General features: G+C 34.2%; 5 protein-coding genes across 6 annotated transcripts; 4 read left to right on the forward strand and 1 right to left on the reverse strand.

Moving 5' to 3' along the window:
- The first annotated feature begins 661 nt into the window (after positions 1–661).
- On the forward strand, positions 662–2,773 carry LOC107411884 (cyanate hydratase). The gene is made up of 5 exons (XM_016019554.4): positions 662–802; positions 918–1,217; positions 1,497–1,568; positions 2,088–2,196; positions 2,444–2,773. Exons 1-5 carry the CDS (start codon positions 795–797, stop codon positions 2,483–2,485), a joined length of 531 nt encoding a protein of 176 aa, XP_015875040.1. The 5' UTR covers positions 662–794; the 3' UTR covers positions 2,486–2,773.
- A 48-nt stretch (positions 2,774–2,821) lies between these two features.
- On the reverse strand, positions 2,822–5,483 carry LOC107411821 (GDSL esterase/lipase 7). Its single transcript, XM_025071273.3, has 5 exons — positions 4,876–5,483; positions 4,630–4,760; positions 3,724–3,972; positions 3,228–3,480; positions 2,822–3,134 (listed from the first exon to the last, which is right to left on the reverse strand). The coding sequence occupies exons 1-5, from the start codon at positions 5,126–5,128 to the stop codon at positions 2,827–2,829; spliced, it is 1,194 nt and encodes a 397-aa protein (XP_024927041.1). The 5' UTR covers positions 5,129–5,483; the 3' UTR covers positions 2,822–2,826.
- An 808-nt stretch (positions 5,484–6,291) lies between these two features.
- On the forward strand, positions 6,292–8,661 carry LOC107411896 (uncharacterized). Of its 2 annotated transcripts, none has more exons than XM_016019570.4 (5): positions 6,292–6,452; positions 7,299–7,721; positions 7,852–7,920; positions 7,994–8,065; positions 8,195–8,661. In XM_016019570.4, the coding sequence occupies exons 2-5, from the start codon at positions 7,377–7,379 to the stop codon at positions 8,381–8,383; spliced, it is 675 nt and encodes a 224-aa protein (XP_015875056.3). In that variant the 5' UTR covers positions 6,292–6,452; positions 7,299–7,376; the 3' UTR covers positions 8,384–8,661. The 2 variants fall into 2 exon arrangements, with proteins under 2 accessions (XP_015875056.3, XP_024926265.3); XM_025070497.3 differs by having other exon boundaries at positions 6,294–6,452; positions 7,207–7,721.
- A 1,470-nt stretch (positions 8,662–10,131) lies between these two features.
- LOC107411920 (multiple organellar RNA editing factor 2, chloroplastic) lies at positions 10,132–12,785 on the forward strand. Its single transcript, XM_016019596.4, has 4 exons — positions 10,132–10,650; positions 10,871–10,968; positions 11,065–11,130; positions 12,437–12,785. The coding sequence occupies exons 1-4, from the start codon at positions 10,151–10,153 to the stop codon at positions 12,577–12,579; spliced, it is 807 nt and encodes a 268-aa protein (XP_015875082.1). The 5' UTR covers positions 10,132–10,150; the 3' UTR covers positions 12,580–12,785.
- A 473-nt stretch (positions 12,786–13,258) lies between these two features.
- LOC107411919 (splicing factor U2af large subunit B) lies at positions 13,259–21,034 on the forward strand. Its single transcript, XM_016019595.4, has 10 exons — positions 13,259–13,523; positions 13,932–15,754; positions 15,855–15,992; positions 18,051–18,122; positions 18,684–18,725; positions 18,857–18,946; positions 19,345–19,452; positions 19,574–19,666; positions 20,005–20,084; positions 20,170–21,034. Exons 2-10 carry the CDS (start codon positions 14,069–14,071, stop codon positions 20,843–20,845), a joined length of 2,985 nt encoding a protein of 994 aa, XP_015875081.1. The 5' UTR covers positions 13,259–13,523; positions 13,932–14,068; the 3' UTR covers positions 20,846–21,034.
- Positions 21,035–21,170: the final 136 nt, after the last annotated feature.

The raw sequence follows: 21,170 nt of genomic DNA on the forward strand, positions 1-21,170 counted from the left end.
AAAAAACCGAAAAAAAAAAGGCAGCAATGCCCATATCCATCCCCAAAGCTGGATGGCAATAAGCCAAAACCAGCAATGGGATAAAAGAAAATGCAAATTAAGAGTGAAGACTCTCCATTTCATGTTTATCTTTAAGCCATGCTATGAAAGACTACAGCTCATAGCATGGATTTGATTCAAAGAGAAAAGAAAGTGAGAGACTGAGATGTCACATTAACTAGCCCCAATTTATGCACCAATTTACAACAAAATGAAGAAAAAAGAAGCAGACGAAGACAGATCGAAGAAGAAGAAGAAGAAAAAGAGTGTAGATGAAGAAGAAGAAGAAGAAGAAGCATGGAGAAGAAGAAGAAGAAAATTTTTTTTCCTAGAAATATATAATGCCAGATAGAAGAAGAAGATGAAATAAAATTGCAAAAAAAAAAGATATATGCCAGATCGAAGAAAAGGAATATGAGCAAATCTAAATCCTAAAAAAGAAATAAAATGAAAAACAAAAAAGAAGTAGACGAACAATGAAAAGAGGAAGAAGAAGAAGAAGGAAAACTCACGGATTTAAGAAGAAAAACACTACCCACGAGCTTGATCTGACCAAAGATATACAGGAGACACCAACAAGAGCATTCGATGAGTTTCGAACAGAAACTTAACCCAAGGGAGGGACAGGTCAACTTAATCCTCCTATAGACGTATTATTCTATTAGCGGTTAAGTTATTCACTTTTTTATTTACCTCTACCAAATACCAAATTGGGATACAATCCTATTCAAACCGATAAAACAAACACGCCCTACATGGTCAGGTTGGTCCTGATAATAGCATAGCTCTATATATATATATATATATATATATAAAATAAAAATCAATGTAAAATTTCCCACTTCAATCTTTGTTTTTCTTCCTTTCATTCGCTGTAGGAGTATAGGAGGAGAATTATTGGAAATGGAAGGGAGCTCATCCAAAGCAAGAATAACCAACCGTTTACAGGCCGTTAAGTGCTACTCCGGCAAGTCTTACAGTCAGATAGCGAAAGAAACCGGGCTCACAAACGTCTATGTAGCCCAGCTTCTTAGACGCCAAGCCCAGCTCAAGCCCGAAACCGCTCCCAAACTCCGAGCTTCATTGCCGGACCTCACTGATGAACTCGTCGACGAGATGTTGAAGCCTCCATTGAGGTCTTACGATCCCAATTTGATCCAAGAACCCTCTGTTTACAGGTGGGTCTTCTTCGTTTTCTGTTCCGAATTTGTTCTCTGATTTATTTTATTGAATTTATTTAGCAGTTTTTGTCAAATGGGTTTCTTTTAGTTCTTTACTTTGTCTCTTTCATTAAGTTAATTTGTGTGATTATGGTGATTCTCAAATGTTAATGTTAACAGTAATGGACTAAGAATCTCTTTTGTTAATTTAGATGACAACCTACTTTTGAATTTTGATGAATTCTGCTGTTTAGTTGGTTGTCTTCCAGTTTTGCTGATTGCTGCCAATTTTTGTAGGTTGAATGAAGCTGTTATGCATTTTGGTGAGAGCATCAAGGAAATTATCAATGAGGACTTTGGCGATGGCATGTACGTTTCAGTTCATGTACAAGATTTCCTGAATATATAACTAGAACTTTCACTTACCACTTTGAATTTGCATGCCAGTTTGTGATGGACTTTGCTTAGATTGCTTTGTACAGAAACAGTTTAGAGGTCTCGTGGGCATTGGTGTTGGTTTGTTGTTAGTTATGATCGAAAAATTGATGGATTTTGCTTTAGGATAGTGCCCTAGAAGGTGTAATGACGGGTTATATTGGTGAATTATGACCACCATTTTGTTTTTACTTAAGAATTGTGCGATACTTGTACTACTGTTAGGGTCAAAAATAAAGAATATAGTAGTCTTTGTAACTGTATCACCCTTGCTTTTTAAAATGCGAAGATAATCAAAACACCACCTTTAATCAGATAATGTCACTTTGCTGTCAGTAAAACATAAATTAATTGTACTAGAAAAGGATGAAGTTCAAGCAATTTGTTTTGTTTTGTCTTTTTTGTTTTTTAATTCAGCTTGTTCTCTGTCTTGTTTGTTATGTTCATGTTCAGCATGTCAGCTATAGATTTCTACTGCTCAGTCGACAAAGTCAAAGGTGCAGATGGGAAAGATCGTGTGGTTGTGACGTTTGATGGGAAATATTTGCCATATACTGAGCAGGTCAGTTGCCAATTTACTGCTTTTATTCTAATTGTAAGATGTTGAAAAATGTTTTAGTTAAGATTAAAGTTATTTTAGCCATGAACTGCAGCAAGGTGTAGTGATTAACAATGTAAACCAATTGCTCTGGTCTTAGAAAATCAGCTTGGTTTGTCTCCGTCAAATCAATTCGGACTTGGCAAATTAACGTGTTGTTAAATTTCCAACTTTGATTTTTGCCTAACATTTTCCATTTTGTTTTGGACAGAAATTGGAGCACATGGTTTCAAGGTTGCCAGGAAGTCAGTGAACAGCCTCATGCCCGGCAGTTGTTGTAAACTTCTTTTCCGTTTTATCAATGAACTCTCTACATTTTTACCTAATCTATGTGACAAGGATTCGTGCACAACATTTATAGGTCTATTGTTATAGTATCTTATAATATTTATATTTCCTTTTTCACTTTGAAGAGAACAATAACACACATCATTTGTAATGTGTGGCTATATCTGAAATAAGCTGTTCACCTGTGAATACTGCTATGCTCTTAGTTACAAATATAATAATAGCTAGGGAATTTATTCCCATCTTCAACTGAGCCAATTTAGCAAGTTTGGCATTAGCGAGCGGTGGTTTCTATAGGACAGATTGTTAAACCGGTATTATTAAGAATATAATTGTTAGAAATAAAAAATTACAAGAAGAAAAGATTATATTTGGCCTGTGGCTATGTTGTACAGAAATAACTACATGTCCATCGACATTGAGATGATTTATTCGAAAGCAAATGGATGAATCACTGAAACATTTTCTTGGAATAATCTTATATGCTGCCTCAGTTAGATGAACTTCATCCCAGAAAACATACAAATTCCTCTCACTGCAAGGATTTTCATATGGAATACATTGTCCTCCATTTTGTTTGATTACACAACATGGGTGTGTTGAATTCTTTAACCCTACAATCAAAGAATTCCGAGTTTTATACTGTTTGTATGAGCAAAGTCTATAGCATGCATTTTTAAATATTGTTTGGAGAAAAAAAGCCTTACCAAATCTGGTAGGATTTTCCACCATGTCGTATAGAAGCCTATAAGTTAGTGCAAGATAGAATGTCAACCCCTTTAGTGAGTTGGTCAAATCCATCAGCTTGAAATAAAGCTTGCCATTGAACATAGTCACCATTGAATTCACCACTTCTACACACTTATCATCTGGTTTCATCTTACTCACCACCAATGGGGTACAGCCAAGAGGGCCGATTTCAAACATTAGTATCTTCCTAGCCCCCAAATTGTATAGATTCTGCACAGTAATGCATCACAAACCAAGAACTTGTCAATGTTTTTCATGTTTACTTTAAACATTAGAAATGTGATTATCTTTCAATATTTCAAAATAAAACAGCATCCCTTGTTTGGCCATGTATTTCAAATTTTTTCTTTTCTTTTCGAGTTTCAAAACAACATTGTTGTTTAGAACATACAATTCTGTGTTTTTGAAATCAGAAACAGCTTTTTTGTATAAGGCAGAAGAACTTCTGCATACCTTCAATTGCTTTTCCAGATTGGATATGAGTAAGTTGGCAAATTCATCCCCATTGTATCTACCAGTTGCATTGTTATATTTTTTGTTAAGGTAATTGCCCAAATAGTCATTGCTGCCAATAAGAATTGCAAAAACTGAGTCAAGCACATATTGAGAAATCTCAGCTGTGTTTTTGAAGTGCTGTGGTAAGTACTCTTCCACAGTTTCTTTGAACAACATGATCTGTTTATCCAAGCTCATAGTCCCCTCCTGCAAAGATGACAATAAATCTGGCCTTATAATGAAGTTCTTAGATGATTATCATTGCTTGAAGTTCTTAGATGATTATCATTGCTTGAAGTTCTTAGATGATTATCACTGCTTTTCCTTTTTCAGACAATTTTGCTGCACTTTTTTATTTTATGCATTCAAGATTCAACATACCATTGAAACTTTTTTTCTCCTCCCCTAACAAAAAATGGTGGAAGGGATCAACCAATTCTAGCTATATTGCTGGGATTTTACTGAAACCATGGATATGAACTAGGAAACAAAGCACATATCAGAAGACAGATGTTGGCCATAATCTATTGTTGTAGAACTTGTTTGTTTCCAACAAAGATGCACATCTTCTAATTTGAAGAGGTATTTCACATAAGCTCCTATGCAATTAGGTTAACTAATAATACTGATTATCTTCCTTAACATGGAAAACCAGTTGCATTTATTGACCGCAAAGATGCATGTTGTGATCAACAAACTACAAACAGAATCTCAAGATACATGCTTTGAATGAAAAAAACACTTGAAGATTATGAAAAAGTCTTCCTTAAATGCTTCCAAGTTTTCATTCTAAATCCATCATGCTAAATTTTAAAAGAACAAAATGGAATGATTGTGTTAGAGAAGGTTTAAATGGATTCTTACCAATTCACTTCCCGTATCAGGAAGAATTCCAGCGGTGGCAGATGCATAGTTGAAGCCTTCTGTGATTTTAATTTTCTTGTCATCTCTAACGACTGAGTACGGAGTGGAGAGAGACAGGTTTAGATGCAAACCTGCCATTTCCAATATAACATATTAGAATTGTACCTGCATTAGACCAATAAACTCATGAAGATCAAATTTTTTTCCCTTTTTTTTTTTTTTTTTTTTTTTTTGGGTTTCCCTTACTCAAGAAATCTGCAATAGTACGGCCATTTGTGTATCTGCCAGAAGCTGGTACAGGAAAATCAATCCCATAAGGCAAATAATTAGCTTTAATGAAGGAATGGTCACTGTATTTATTTCCACAATCAAATATGGAATCTCCAAAAACGAACAGAGCAGGCACTTTCTCAGCAATATATGCCAACTGAGCCTCAGATTTCACCGAGACAATCAAATGAAAACAGAGAAATTGAAGGTATAGGGAAAGGGAGGACATTGATGTCTCTTCCCAATCTCTGGTTTTTGATCCTTTGATGAATGTAGGTTTAAAGTGACTTGTTTTGTCAATACAGTCATGGTAAAAAGTTTGTTTGGGAAGCAAGAAACCTTTTTCTTTTTCTGTTTCTAAGGCTAGTTATATTCGGATGGCAAAGGAAGAAACATATTTAAATGGGTAATGGAATAACAAACACAATGCTAATGTTGATTTTTTTTTTTTTTTCATTGGCCTAAAGAAAGGGGAAAAAAAAAGAAAAAGAAACAAAAAAAGAACAAAATCGTGTAATGGAATAACAGTTTTAAGACATATATTTTTTTAAAACAAATTTAAGACATATATATGATCTGTCAGAGAGACAAAGACAACAGATTGCTTTTGACATTTTCAAAGGTTTGCTAGAAATGGTTTTGGTAGTTTTCCCAAGTTGCTTAGAAATTACCTTTTCTACCGTGACCTTGCCCATATTTGACAGCCTTTATACCAATAATAATAATAATAACAAACAAACATAATATTAAGCGTCTCAGAAAAATTGATAGAATATAAAAAATATTGTTATATTTCAAAAAAAAAAAAAAAAAAAAGAATATTGTAATTTTGGCAAAATGACACGTGGAGTGTATATAGTTGAGTGTAATCCTCCCAAATAAACATCAAACGTATCTAAATACACCTTTCTACTTTTACAATCCCATACACCAAAGATAAAAGGAGTCCAAATTGTCATTTCTTAATGATATCACAATACAATTTTATCTTTTAGTTTTAAAAATATCATTAATTTTATTATATTTTAAAAAAAATTATATATTTTTTATTCATTATATGCTTTTTATTTTCAAAAGCCAAACTCTTAAAAATATGTTCAAATCATTCTTTATTATGACTTCTTAAAACAAAGAATGTGTACGGCTTTTAAATATAAAAAATTAAAATATATTTTTTATATTGAATATTATATAATTGAATCTAATATTAAAAAAAATTCTGTCATTATTATATTTTAATTACATTTTATTGCTTCATTCTATTGACATTTAACATCTCTTTGAATTATTAATAATGGAAAAAAAATAAGTAAAAAAAATTAAAAATAAACATAACAATAAATAACAACATAAAAATAAAAAGCATAATACACCCCTTTGTAGGGGGCGTTAATTGTAATTATTGCAACATCATGGATGGAGATGTGATATTCCATTGCCAACCCAACTACCCGAGAAAACTCTCTGGGCCGCTTCCACCGTACTAAAATCCACTGTTGCCTCCAAATCTACTGGCATAAATCAGCACCGTCCATCTCTTCGATTCCATAGAGGTTTAACCCTAAAGTCCATCTTGTCTCTCTTCTTCTTCTTCCTTGATCTTGGTTTATTTTTTATTTTTTATTTTTCCAATGTTATTTTTTATTTATTTTTATATTCCTATATATAAACCGATTGTTTACTTTTCGTGTCACATTTTCTTTCCAAAAAAAAAAAGAAAAAAAAAAGCAGTATTTGTTTGAGAAATTTATAAGCTGGGTTTGTTTGTTTTTTGTTTCTTTATTAATAACATTGTTATTGCTATAGCTGGGATGAAAAAGAAGGTGAAAGAGAGTGTGAAAGATAGGACTTTGTGAACTACTTGAAAAATGGAACTTTTTTTTTTTCAAATAACAAAAAAAAAAAAAAAAGCAAACTTCTGAAGTTCAATTATTTTTGCATGTGTAAAACCCTCTTTTTTGGTTCTAAAGTTTTGATTTTTCTTTTTTCTGAATTTTTTTTTATTTATCTTTATTTCAAAAAAAAAAAAAAAAAAAAAACAGAGTGTAATGGGTTTTTTTTGAGGTTGCTAAAATTTGCATTTTTGTTTTCCAGAAGAAGGAAAAATCTTTTTTATTTTGTTTTTTTGTTTTGTGGGTCTTCCTAGATACTTAGTGACATTCTGCATAATGTCTCATATTGTAGTAAAGTAATGGTTAAAGTGATTAGATTGTGACAAGGAGTTCAAAAGGGTTATGCTTGTGGTGGTTTTTATTAGATTTGCAGTTTGTATATGCTGTGTTGACATTTATTCATTGATTTTGTTAGTTGTTTAGCTGTGATGGAATGGAAGTGGCTTTTGTATACTCTTTGGAATGTAATTTATTTACTTACAAAAGATTTTGTTACTCTGGTGAAAGCCTGAAGCTAAAAAACCACTCTCTTAGAAGGGTAATTCAGCCTGAATTTTCAAATCCTGTTGGTGAGAGTACACTTCTATGGCGAAAGTGAACTCAAATCCTAGTAAAGCAGAAAACACTGCTAAATTATCTAATCAAAAGAAACGAAAGAGGTACCAACCTGGTTCTCTTAGACGGTCCGACCGGATTATGAACTTGCCTTCCGGCAACCAGGAAATACAACCTGTGGTTGAAGCGATAACTGTAATCGAAAGTGATAACGAAGATGAGGAACATACTAGTGTGGGAGATGAAGTACCTGAACTTAACAATGCTAATGTAGAGGAAGAACAACCAGAGCCAGCCTTAAACAATAAGAGTGTGGAAGAAAAAATTGACTATATTGCACAGCTATTGGAATCCCAACAAAATGTTAAAGTTAAGGTAATTGTTCCCCTCACATTTTCAAGATGCATGTATTGCCTTCACCCTTTTCTAATCATCAGCTTTTATCATTTGTGAATTGTAGTATCAATCTAGTTAGCTGACTCTTTTACATTAATTTTGTAATTAGGAGGAGTGCTTCCCAAGTGCCAGCCCAAATATGACATACAAAAGCTTGTATGTAGATGCTCAAAATAAGGTAGTTTCGTTTATTTTTATGTACCTTTTAGCGCCTTTCTGAGTATTGAAATGTTAAATCTTCCGGTATGCAGATTAAGGCTTTGACAAATGAGAACCATGAGCTTTCTCTGAAGTTGGAAGTTGCTCTTGCAAAACTTGAAGTGGTATGTTTCATGATACTTGTATTTTAATTATGCGGATTTCAATGGTTTGCTTCATTTATTCTTTTAATATTTGGATCGATGATTTCATTATCCATTCAAAATTACTTTTCTCCTTTTTTTTGGTTGTAGTATGAGAAAGGAAGTTCTGTTTTTTCTGAACTGATGGAGAAGATGAAGGATGTTATCGTTATGTCAAGTTTGATGAAAGCTACTGAAACAGCAGTCAACATATCATCTGAAGCAATACGCAAGGCTCTTTCTGCTCAGGGTGTTGTTCGAAAACCTGAAACTTCGGCTAAGAAAAATAAGAAGAAATGACGGAACCGAAGTTCATCTGATTGTCTACTTATTGTAAAAGTGTACCATGTAATATCTTCAATGTTAGAATGTGTTCTTTTAGTTATAACCTAGGCTTTTTTAGTTCTCTTTTCATAATCACTAAGTTTGCATGATCAAGATGATGTACCATTATTGCTTCTTGTTACCAGGAAGCGACTCTTGATCCAAATCATATTCATATCAGTTTGCACCATGAAAATTTGGGGTATTTTGCTACTTCATTATAACAGTTTGCGGCAATCAGATTTGCATTTTCATTTTCTAGCCTGGATTTCTTAGTCAGCAGTGCCTCCAATGGAAGCTTCACCTTTGAGGTAAAAAACAAAGACCAAAGGTAATAACATCCTTCTGATGTGGTTCTCACATGGCAGCAAATGTGGCAAAAATGAAGCAAATAAACCAGGAGCTACAAATCCCTCCAAGAGTTCCCCAGAAAACACGAATAAAAAAAAAAATTATTTTCTACATTGGTTTTGTTTTCATCGATATTTGTATAAACAATATTAATATTTTAAAAGCATACATATTGAATAAATAACTAAGAACTATAACATTTAAACCCCCAAAAAAAAAAAAAAAAAAAAAGGAAAAAGAATAACTCTTCACAAAACATGATAAATATGAGCAAAATAAGAAATACGATAGCCAAATTTGAGCAAGGAAAAAACATGGAAGAAAAAAAAAATCTAATGATTACCATATATGTGGAAGTGAAGAAGTATTGGAGTTTATGATCTGGGTTTTCCTCTCTGAGCTTTTCCCTGACCTCTGGTCCAGATCTTCTCCAAGATTTATATGCTTCTCACTTATCCTTGGTCTGGGTTTTATCTATCAACATCTTCCATTTGTGTGCTCACTCTTCTACTTCATCAATATATGACCACAACTCCTTAATTGAACAAGAGACTGAAAACATATATTCACTTTTAAGCCAAAGCTGTAAAACTTCAAAGGCTCACTGAGATGCAAAATTTGCCCTTGTCGATAATATTGTAACATCCCAATTATTCTAATGCCAAGTTATGCATTTCCACCAACTAAACAAGTTGTCCAGTTTTCCTTCAAATAAAAAGAAAGGAATTTTCCAGCTCCTCCAGATGCCAAAGCTTAATGAAAGAATGATGAGAAAAGATTGTCCAAAGTTTCAAAAATGAAATTGGACTTGTAAATAGCAACCAAAAAAAAAAAAAAAAAAAAAAAAAGAGAGAAGAAAAGAAAAAAAAAAAAAAAGCAGATTTCATTAAACAATATTTCAAAATCAAAACTGATGGAATTCTTATGACCACTGCCACATAAGTTGAATACCCATTCTAGGAAAATAAAACACAAAAGTATTTTGTCTCAAGTCCTAATTACCAATTTGGTTTCTTTGGAAAGTGTCTTTAAAAGCAAATTTTCCTGAAGAAAAAACATTTAAACCGCTCAAGTTTCTTCCAACTAATAAGAGGAGTTGGCGTTAGTGACAGTTCAATTCAATGTATCCTTATAGGGAAATATGTATGATATAAAAAATATATATATATATATATATATTTCAATAAAATAAGGAGGCAATCATATATTGGGTAAATTAGTAACTTGACATTGAAGTGGGTTTTTATAGAACTTACCACTCGACACAAAGTGCTAAGCCCAGTTGTAACCTCTAGGCCCCAACTAGAGCCCCAAATAGAAAAGGGCCTCGAATCCAACCCAAAATGACAACAATAAATACCCCTTTATGTCCCCAAAACCCTTCCAAATCTCATGATCGTGTTATCTTCTTCATCCCCAAAAACCCTCGTTCCTCTTCCTCACCTTCACTCACACTCCGCTCCACCAATGGCTCAAACCCTAGCTCGAGCCATAGCCACAGCCACGGCGCGTAAGCCAATGGCCTCAATCTTTCTCTCCAAGCGTCTTTTCTCCTCCACCACCACCACCTCCATTACCAAGCCTCCATCTGTCCCATCTCTTCTCTTCGGCCGTCGATCTGTAGCTCCTCTATACCACGCCGTCCAGTCACTTCCCAGTCCCACAACCCGGTTCACAACGATCCGATGCCGGGTCAACCGGTCCGGAAGCTACTCGCCGCTTAACTCCGACTCCAACTTCAGCGACAGGCCACCTACTGAGATGGCCCCTTTGTTTCCCGGATGCGATTACCAGCACTGGCTCATCGTCATGGACAAGCCCGGTGGCGAAGGTGCTACCAAAGACCAGATGATTAAGTGCTACATTGAAACCCTTGCTAAAGTTGTTGGGAGGTAATTTTTTTTTTTTTTTTTGGGGAACTCTCTGGAAATGGGGACTTTTGGAATTTTGGTTATCTGGGTCATTATTTTTGTTTGTTTTATTTTCTGGGTTCTGAAAAATTTGTGATTTTTTTTGGATGTCTGATTTATTGTTTTTGCGAAATGGTTGGGATTTTGTAATGGTTTTCTATGAAAAGTATGAACTGTGTGTTTTGTTATGGTGTTGTTTCAGCGAGGAGGAAGCTATTAAGAAGATTTACAATGTGTCATGCGAAAGGTATTTCGGTTTCGGTTGCGAGATAGATGAAGAGACTTCAAATAAGCTCGAAAGTATGTGTGATAGAGTTTAGTTCAGTTGGGCTTCTATAATTTTCCTGTGTTATCGATTATATTTATATATAATTAATGTTATTCTCTTCTTAATAGACATCCCGGGTGTTTTGTTTGTGCTTCCTGATTCCTACGTTGACCCTGAATACAAAGACTATGGTGGTAAGTTTTTATGCTTGCATAGTTTTATTTTAATTTCTTCCCGTTAGTCTTTTTTCTGGTTATTTTATTTTATTGTTTTGAAGTTAAGTTTTTGTAGTATTACTGGTGCTGATGGTTTTGCTAATTAGTTTTCATTATGTTCTTAGTCCATCTTGGCAAAGCTGAAGAGTCTTACGGACAATGTTTAGTTTTGAATGCTAATGGACTTATATCAAATGTCTCTCTTAACTGTTCTGTGCTTTGAATAATTGGTGGAGTTGCAGATCAGTAGAGATGAAACATTGTAAATTATTTTTCGAGTGCATGTTTTGGTTTGTATTTATCTTTACATTTGTATATCGTATGGAGTTCCTTATCTTGCTTTTATTGATGTTATTACCCGAGAGCAGCAGTTCTGGGAAGCTTGAGACTTTTATACTGTTTAGAGGATTGATTTGTTGTTCATTTAAGGATATTCAGTGATAAAGTACCATAAGTGAGTGTGTAAAATTTGTATTGGTAAAGAATCTAATGTTAGTGATGATTCACTTAATTAGTTTGAACATGTTCCTCGTCCATCTTGGCAAAGCTAAGAGTCTTAGGGGCAATGTTTAGCTTTGAATGCTAATGGACTTATATTGAATGTCTCTCTTAACTGTTCTGTGCTTTAAATAATTGGTGGAGTTGCAGATCAGTGGAGATGAAACATTAATTGTAGCTGCTTGCAGAATTGAGTGCAAGTGAAAGTGCATTCTGTTTGTGTTTGTTTTAGATTAAACTTCCATCTTCCTTATGAATTTAATTAAGTTTACGAAACTGAAATTTCAGCTTTCATAATGTTGTTTCGAGTTGTTTATTTATACTGCCCTGTAAAAAAAGGTAAAAACATATCCTGACAATTGACAATTTATCATTTGTGATTTTTTTTTCCTTCTCATCCTAGTCCATCTTGACAAAGCTATCAGCCTAGAATAGGCAATTTCTAGCTTTGAATGCTAATGGACATAGATAAATTCACCCATCCTGTTTCTGTTACTTCTTGTAATTTCGTGGAGTTGCGGAAGTATTAGAGGATACATTGGTTTTTATTCGTCCTCCCACAGGGCGTTTAGGTTGTCACAATAAGAACAGAATGTATCTTATAGTCCGATGCCGAAGTTACTTCTTATGTTTGAAGTTGTCAACTTCACTCCCTAATTGAGGAGGCCTGGCCAATCCCTGACTTAAAAATGGATTGTAGTCTCTAATTTAGCTTGAAAAGTTACATTGGAAAACCTGTTAATCATGCCCAATTTGATCTTTGCCGTACATTCTTTTATTGTTGCAGCTGAGTTGTTTGTGAACGGACAAATTGTTCAAAGGTCACCAGAAAGGCAGAGGAGGGTGGAACCGCAGCCGCAGAGAGCTCAGGACAGACCAAGATACAATGATAGAACTAGATATGTGAGGAGGAGGGAAAATGTGCAGTAAATTGGCAATTGGGAAAAGATTATCTATGTAGATATTTTTTCGGAAGAACATTTATGGTTTTGTCCTAGAACTCATAGTTGGACTTTGTAACCGTGAAATATATGAACCTAGAATTATTAAATTCCTAAGGTTTGTATTAGTTTGGTTACCCAGAAGAAGACTGTGTATTTGCTTAATGACACAAATTGAACGCTTCTTTATATTTATATTTGCCAGTAATTACCATTTCATCAGTAAGTGTTGGTTCATTTTACCAGTGGTAAAAACTACTATTTATTTGGGCAATTAGTTCATTTTATCAATGATAAAAATTATGGTTTTCTCGAGTTCAATCCCCCCAAACCCAATATTAACCCAAAAAAAAAAAATAATAATAATAATAATAAAAATCAACTGAAAAATAAAAGAAATGGGACTATAATTTTCAACTCAAAAATAAAAAATCAGTGTGTTATAACTTTTTATAAATTTTCTTTTTTGGTAAATCTGTGTGTTATAACTTGTTAATAAGAATTTCTATGACGAAGAAAAAACTCTCTTTAACAGAAGTGACATAATATTACCCAAAAAGAAAAAAAAAAGAAGGAAATAACATAAATTTTACATTAGAAAAAAAATTAAAAGACAAAAAGAAAAAAAGAAAAAAAGAAAAAAAAAAGCGGGTACAAGTGTCAAAATATTGGATAGGATGCATAGAGGAGATGATCGAGTGAGGGTTGCCTGAAATCGAATTAGTGCTTTTGGTTCACTGCACACACAGATAATAGTGGTACAGAGATAGACGAGGGTTTCTAGGTTTTCCCAAAATTCCCAAACCCAATTCCTAATTATTTTTATTATATTTTTTTGAAAGTCGCCCACTTTCACTTTCACACTAATCACTTCACTTCCGCTTTCCTTGGGTCCTTTCTTCCTGCTATATTTTCTTCGTTCGTCTGCGAAAGGTACAACCCTCATCTGCTTCAACCTAATGGGAACATAAAAAAGATTGTTCTTTTTCTATGAATTATTGCTTTCCGTGGCTTTTTTTTTGTTTAGCTGATATTAGATTTTACTGGGTTTTTAGTGGTTGGTCTCTCTTTATTGAGGGGTTTGTGGGGATGACTGGGTTTTATGCTGTGGTTGGTAGAGATTGATTCTGAATTTTTTTTTTTTTTCCTGGTTATATCTCAAGAGTGATTGTTAATTTTGTATCTTTTTAAGTTCTAGTGAATGAGAGATTGGACAAACATGTTGTATTATGCCCATCTATTATTGGTAGTTGTAGTTTATGTGAATTTAATACATTTATTGCTTTGATATTCAAAATCAAATGTTTCTTTTAATTTTATTTATTTTTTACATGGATGCAGAGATAGTTGCTTTAGAAACATCCTGAAAGCAGTCAATGCAACAACTCGCTTGTAGGAGAGGTTTATCTTAGTTAGATGTTCTTGATTCTGTATTGGGGCATCATAATATTGTTGGTGGTGGTGCAGTGAGTAGCAAGATGAACACATATAGCCGGCATAAAGAGAAGAATGGAAAAAGTAGCAGGGTTTCAGTGCCTGAGAATGATGAAGGAAGTGCTGCTCGAACAAGGCCTTTCAGCTTTGAAGAGATTATGCTTAGGAGGAAGAACAAGAACTTAACAGAAAATGTCAATGAGGGAGCTCTTGGAGGAGAAATTAGGTCAAGGGAAGACATCGTTGAGCATGTTTCTCGTGGATTTGAGTCTGAAAGAGACTACGGACACCTTAAAGATTCTTCCCCCATTGCTGAAAAGTATCCATCAGAAGAACCAGTGAAACAAAGTTCCAGAAACGAAGAGAAGAATACTTCCTTGAATGCTAATTCTAGAGGTGATTTTGATAGAGGGAAAGATAGTGGAAGTCATGGCATGGAAATCAAAGTGAAGGCAAGACTAAAAAGTATTGTAAATGAGGTTAAAGGAGGGTTAAATGACAGTCAAATATATGATAGGAGAAAAAATGAAGTAAATTCTAGAAAGGAAGAGAAGAATACTGGGTTAAATGACAATCAAATATATGATAGGAGAAAAAATGAAGTAAATTCTAGAAAGATAGAGAAGAATACTAACATAAAAGCTAAATATGAGGATGATTTTCATAAAGGGAAAGATAGCCGGAGTGGTGAGTTGGAAACCAAATTGAAGTCTAGACCGCACAAGATGGATAGTAAAGTCAAAGGAGGCAAATATGACAGAGAAACTTTTGGTAGGGGGAAATATGATAAGCTTTCAGCTAATAGTATCCCAAATAAAGCTGAAAAGAGGCATTCAAAGGATATGTCTGTAAAGGAGAGTCATGCTGACCAAAGTAAAGGTAATTCTGAAAGAGAAAGAAAGAGAAAATATGAAAACGGAGATGATGAGAAAGCTAAAGGCAGAATTTCTGCTAAGAAACATGATCCAGGTAGGCATCATGACTCAGATATTTCAGAGAGAAAGGATAGGAGAGAATGGTCAAAACTACATGTTGAAGAATCTAGGCTGAAAAGAAGACGGTCTAGGAGTAAAGAACATGAGGATAGAAATAGAAGGTCGACATCTCACTCCCCAAGGGCAAACAAGCATACATCTTCTTATAGGGGGGAGCATAAACAGCTTCCTACACATTCCCTGAAGGATAGGTCTGGAAGACTGCATTCTGACGTTGACAGGAGTAGAGTGTCAAATAATGGCTCAAGTAGTCAATATCTTCGAAACGATGACTTTGCAAGTGGAATTGGTGGCTACTCCCCGAGGAAGAGGAGAACTGAAGCTGCTGCTAGGACTCCTCCACCAGCTAGTCATTTGCCAGAGAAGAAAAGTGCCAAGTGGGATCTCCCACCTGCAGCAACTGACAACACATTATCTTCTTCAGTTCCTTCTAGTTTTGAGTCATCAGTCAATACTGTGTCCTCAAATGCACCTCAGTTGGCTAGTGCTATTCCTGTTACATCTACCACTATGAAGCCTATGTCTGGGGTTTTTGCCAATGCTTTATCAACTAAAAAGTTTGCCTCCTTTGACTCTGTTCAACTAACACAAGCTACCCGGCCTATGAGAAGGCTTTATGTCGAAAATGTACCTTCTTCGATATCTGAGAAAGCTTTAGTGGAATATATTAATGGTCTTTTGTTGTCATCAGGTGTTAATCATGTCCAAGGAACCCAACCATGCATTAGCTGTATTGTAAGTGTGTAGTTTTATGACCATGTACATTTTATGCTTCTCATTTATATAAGTGCAATTTCATATAGGTTTATGGATGCTTTACCTATGTACACTGCAGATTAACAATGAGAAGGGGCAAGCTCTTCTGGAGTTTCTTACACCTGAAGATGCCTCAGCAGCTCTTTCTTTTGATTGTAGTTCTATTTCTGGTTCCACTCTAAAACTTAGACGCCCGAAGGACTTTGTTGATGTGGCAGTAAGAATAATAACCTTTTGTTCTTATTTTTGTTACTGCCTTACTGTTTTTATTTGCTTGTTTGATTTTATCTCTGTGACATAGAATCTAGAAGGCATATGATCTTTGGATTGGATGTTCATTTAAGGTGAAATTTAGTTGGTCCATAATATCTCCACTGCTTGTTTGTTAATAATGCAATTGGTGTTTCCTATTTTTTTGATTTTGTTTATCTATTTAATTTTAATGACTTTTGGCTGATCATATGAACGTATAAGCTGTACAGGAGTTGACTTAAATATCTTTCTGCATGTTTATTTTTTGATTAGTCGAAGAACATTCTGTTTTAAGACTGTGGTCATCATTATAATGAGTTAAAACTCTGCGAATTTTCCAAACAGCCAAGTTCATCTGTAATTGATTTTCAGTATTAGCACTGGGATTTCTTGCTGTAGCATCACGAGCTTTCTGTTAAAGATGGAATGTTATATTGTATTGATATGTTAGATTTTTTTCTGACTGTCATGTTCAAATCTTTTAAATAGGGAGTTTGTGTTGGGTGTGTCGTAATTCACATTCAGGACGGTGATGAAGCTGACTCCTAATATGACGATTTTCAGGTGTAGTGACAAGTTTGATGTGCTTGCAGCTTTCTTCTTTTTTTTTTTTTTTTTTTTTTTTGGTCTTTTGGCGTTGGTTTTGACCATAGCTCTAGGCTATTAAACAAATGCCATACAGTTTTTGCTTTATTTAATTTTCAACTTTTAGGTTGCACGTGATGTCATGCTGTTAGGTTACCTAATAATAAATCTCTGTGGTATAGGATACTATCTGTTGCTTGAATTTTCTCTATGGCAGACCGTAAAATGTGAATAAGACTTACGTATTAGGGCCCGTTGTGTGCTGATATTTTCTTCTTACTCATAACGATTAGCATATAGTTGCAGTTACTTGTGTTTGTACATGTGGCTATTGTCTTTAATGCAATGCTTGTACACCAACTAACCACCTTGAGAGGGTTTTTGGTTTTTTTGGATGATCGCCTAGAGAGTTTTTGAACGATGAGTTTATAGCTAATAATGGATGAACTGCATTTATCCTTTTAGATATTTCCTTTGCGAAACTTTCTTACCTAGCCCTTAAGACATTGACTTTTATTTAGCTTCCTTAAGAAGGCGAAACATAATTTATAACTTTCAGTATTTTTTTAAGGCTGTTAATATTCTATTATATGAAGCTTATAGTTTGTTGAAGATGTTCTTAACTTTTAACGTGATTTTTGTTGTGGAAGTGTGAAGTTGATTTGTAGGTGTGCAAAATTTTAAATCATATAATTGCTGTCCACTTGCTGGCTTGTGTCTATACTGCTTCTAATTGATATTGGTTTGTTTCAATGAAATATCCCATACCATAGTTTATCAGTCATTAAAAAAATGTGTGCTCAGTCCTTTATTGATGAAAACATCGAGTCGAAGCTGGTTTTATTTATTTATTTTTTATTTTTATTTTTTCCGGCTTTTGGTTTTTAAGTGTGTAGGAAGCAAGTTGCATCACAATGTTTAATGCTAAGAAAATGTATCGATGATCTCATTGTACTGAGACTCTATTTAGGTTATTAAAAATCTAGAACTTTAATGAGGAGATATTTCATAATAAATGAGACATAACCTAGGTTCTTCTTTTTAAGTGGTTCAAGTGTGGTGTATGGAGTTAAAGTAGAATCCTTGGTCTTGAAGATTGAATCAATTGATGATATTTGAAATTGTGGTGTGTTCAATTAGGATGCTTAAATGATAACACTGCTAATTTTTATAGACTTCTGTATTTATGCTACTTTTATAAGAATCATATAATGAATGTTAAGACTTTTTAATTGAAAACAAGTAAAATTATAAGCTCGATTTCATGAAAACGTCTATAGGTTGATTTCCCATGATCTGGTTATGTTGTCCTAGACTGTAAGCAGAAGCTATTTTTGGCTGAATCTAGTAATTTCTAGTAGTGCTTTGCAGTTTTCTGAGGTATGTTGTGGTTACCATCCATGTAGCAGGTTTTCAGACAGTTGCTATTTTCATGCAGACTGGTGACCCAGATAAATCAATGACTGCAGTTGATACCATAAGTAATGTCGTGAAGGACTCACCTAACAAGGTATGTAAGCAAAAGCAACGTAATAATTGTAATACGTTTATTGTTGGAATTTAGATAACTAAATCTTAGTGTAAATATTTCTTGGCCTTAATTGCTTCTTTTTCTTAGAATTTTCTTTCATGCCCTTGCCTGCATGCTCTGGTATTCCTTTTTATAGTGTTGCACATCTTTAGTCATGAAATTTAGAGACTCAATGGGAATGAAGTTTCCAGTTTCCAGATGGAGCATGCCAGCTTTCCTTAGTTTTATACCTATGTTTTTGCAGTAACTAGGTGCTATCAATATTTGACTTTTGTAATTGGTGAATAAAGTCGTTTCCTGAGATTGATAGGTGGGACTTATTGTTCTCTTTGTGTGGATGTGTATAATATTATAATTATACTAAACCAAGTGTCTTTTCCATCATCATCACTATTTCCAGTATTGTGAAAGCATTTAAAAACTGAAATGTTGTTGGTTAACATAATAGTGCTGTATGTCATCTTGTCTGTTTGACTCTGTATTTGATGCTTGTGATCCATTACTTTTGTCGGTTGATGTGCTGTTTCTGTGTTTCTACAGGTTTTCATTGGTGGAATTTCAAAGTCTCTTTCATCAAAAATGGTAATATGTAATCTGATATATTTACAGTTTGTGATGCATTCCTTTCCCAACCAAAACCTGTATCTTCTTGATTTACTATTACCTCATTTCATCTATCTGAACATGACTATTTCTTTTTGCTTCTTTTCCAGCTTTTGGAGATTGTTAGTGCCTTTGGACCTTTGAAAGCATACCACTTTGAGATCAATGAAGATTTGAATGAACCATGTGCTTTTCTAGAGGTAGTTAAGCATGTTATAGTTCCACTTTGACATTTGTTTCTTGAAAAATCTGTGCAGGATGAAATCATTTATGTTTCTTTATCATCCCCTTTCTTTCTGGCATATGTTTTTCCTGGTCGAAATCATCTTGTTCATGCTGATAGTTTGTAATGCTATTTGTGAATTGTACCACTCCTAGTGTTTCTAATAATAGTATGTTTATTACATTTCAGAAACGTGTTCTAGCTAATCTATTCCCCATTGTACTTTTCTTTAGGTTTAGGCATATTGTCTTTACCTGTCTGGCTTTGACCAAAGCCAGATTTATCAATTTCCTTTTTCTCTGTGTTCAATGCTTGTAAATCAATTTTTTAACCTCATAACCTTAATGTTTTAATGCCTTCTATACACTATGTCAGTATGCGGATCAATCAGTTACCGTCAAAGCTTGTGCGGGTCTAAATGGAATGAAGTTGGGGGGCAAAGTGTTGACTGTTCTTCAGGCAGTTCATGGTGCAGCATCCTTGGTACAACTATATGTCATTCCTTAACAATTTTGAAATGAGATTCGTTGACAGCAATGCACCATTTTTTTTTATTTAGTGTTTCATTTTTAACCTTGTTTACTTCAAATGCAACATTTGATAGGAAAATACTGCTGGAAGTTCACTGTATAAGATCCCAGAGCATGCAAAGCCACTTCTTATGCAGCCTACCCAGATTATAAAGCTCAAAAATGTGGTATGTCCATTGTGGTTTTGTCATACATGTATGTGTAATTTGTGCGTGCGTGCGTGCGTGTGTGTGTGTGTGTGTGTGTGTGTGTGTGTGTGTGTGGTAATTCTTAAAAATGAAAAATCTTGCCACTAAAATGGATATTTTTCAAACCTAATCATCGGAAGATTTTTCACATGGTCATAGAAGGGTGGAGTATAAATAAAGAGAAGTTAACGGATAATACCAGCTGACAAATGGAAAAAAGGACTGTTGTGGCTAGTATCTTGGTTCAAACATATAAATTTCTACATCGGTTCAATTTAATTATCATTTTACTGATCTTTATATAAAATGTGGATTAGTTCAATGTAGAAGATCTCTCTTCACTGTCTGAACAAGAAGTTGAAGACATTGTTGAAGACATAAGATTGGAATGTTCCAGGTCCCAGAAAATTCTCCTTTTTCATTTTTCCATTTGTCTGTTGAAATGAATTGGAAATATATGTTTAATCCATCCGAATATGCAGGTTTGGGACTGTTAAATCTGTTAATGTTGTAAGAAAAGGAAATAGTCAAATTACGACATCAGGAGCATGTGAAATCATCAAGAATACAGAAACTACAGGGTTGGAGCAAAACTCAGGGTGTGAGATAAAAAATGTAGAGACAGACACTTTTGAAGCGCATAGGAATGGTGAGGTCAGTGGAAGTGACTCAGTAGATAACCTAAACAATGTCGAACTTAAAGAAGACGGTGTGGCAACAGGTGAAGATGATAAACCTGCCGACTGCATGAACACATCTAGTAGCATTCATGAAGAACTTTCCAACCGGTTGAACAGCCCAAAAGAGGTGTTGGAATGCTCCAATGACAAGGTTGCTGACACCATTTCGACGGATGACATTGGCTCGGAAAACAAGTTAGTGGTTGAAGAAGAGTCGTGTTTGGAGGAGGAAGTTGATGGTAAGGAGCAAAAACATGGTGGTCAATTGGATGGTAGTGTGGGAGCAGAATCACATGAAATGGGGAAGGTTGACATGGAGGATGATGATAGTGATGTGGGAAGTGTTTTTGTGGAATTTGGAAGAGTAGAAGCCTCTTGCACAGCAGCACATTGTTTGAATGGACGGCTTTATGATGACAGGATTGTAACTGTGGATTATGTTGCTCCTGATTATTACAGGAAAAGGTTTCCTAAATAAGCATCTTCGAGTCGTTGAGAGTAACTCTAGGTTATGTGTCCTTGGGCCAGAACCAAAAAAAAAAAAAAAAAAAAAAAAAAAAAATCTTTTTTTATGAAATAGTATTTTTACATAGGACTAATAATTAAATAGTATTATTTGTATGGCTACTATTAATTAATTTATATTAACACTATTTTTTAATTTAAATTACTCTTGCGTTTGATTTAAATATTGTTGAGGATGTTGTTTGACTCGGAAAATCTTACTTTATTTAAACGGACTTCTCTAATTTGGCATTTTTAAAAAAAAAAAAAAAATAGATATATATATATATATATAAAGA

Source organism: Ziziphus jujuba, chromosome 3 (genome assembly GCF_031755915.1).
Source record: "Ziziphus jujuba cultivar Dongzao chromosome 3, ASM3175591v1".
Classification (NCBI taxonomy): domain Eukaryota; kingdom Viridiplantae; phylum Streptophyta; class Magnoliopsida; order Rosales; family Rhamnaceae; genus Ziziphus; species Ziziphus jujuba.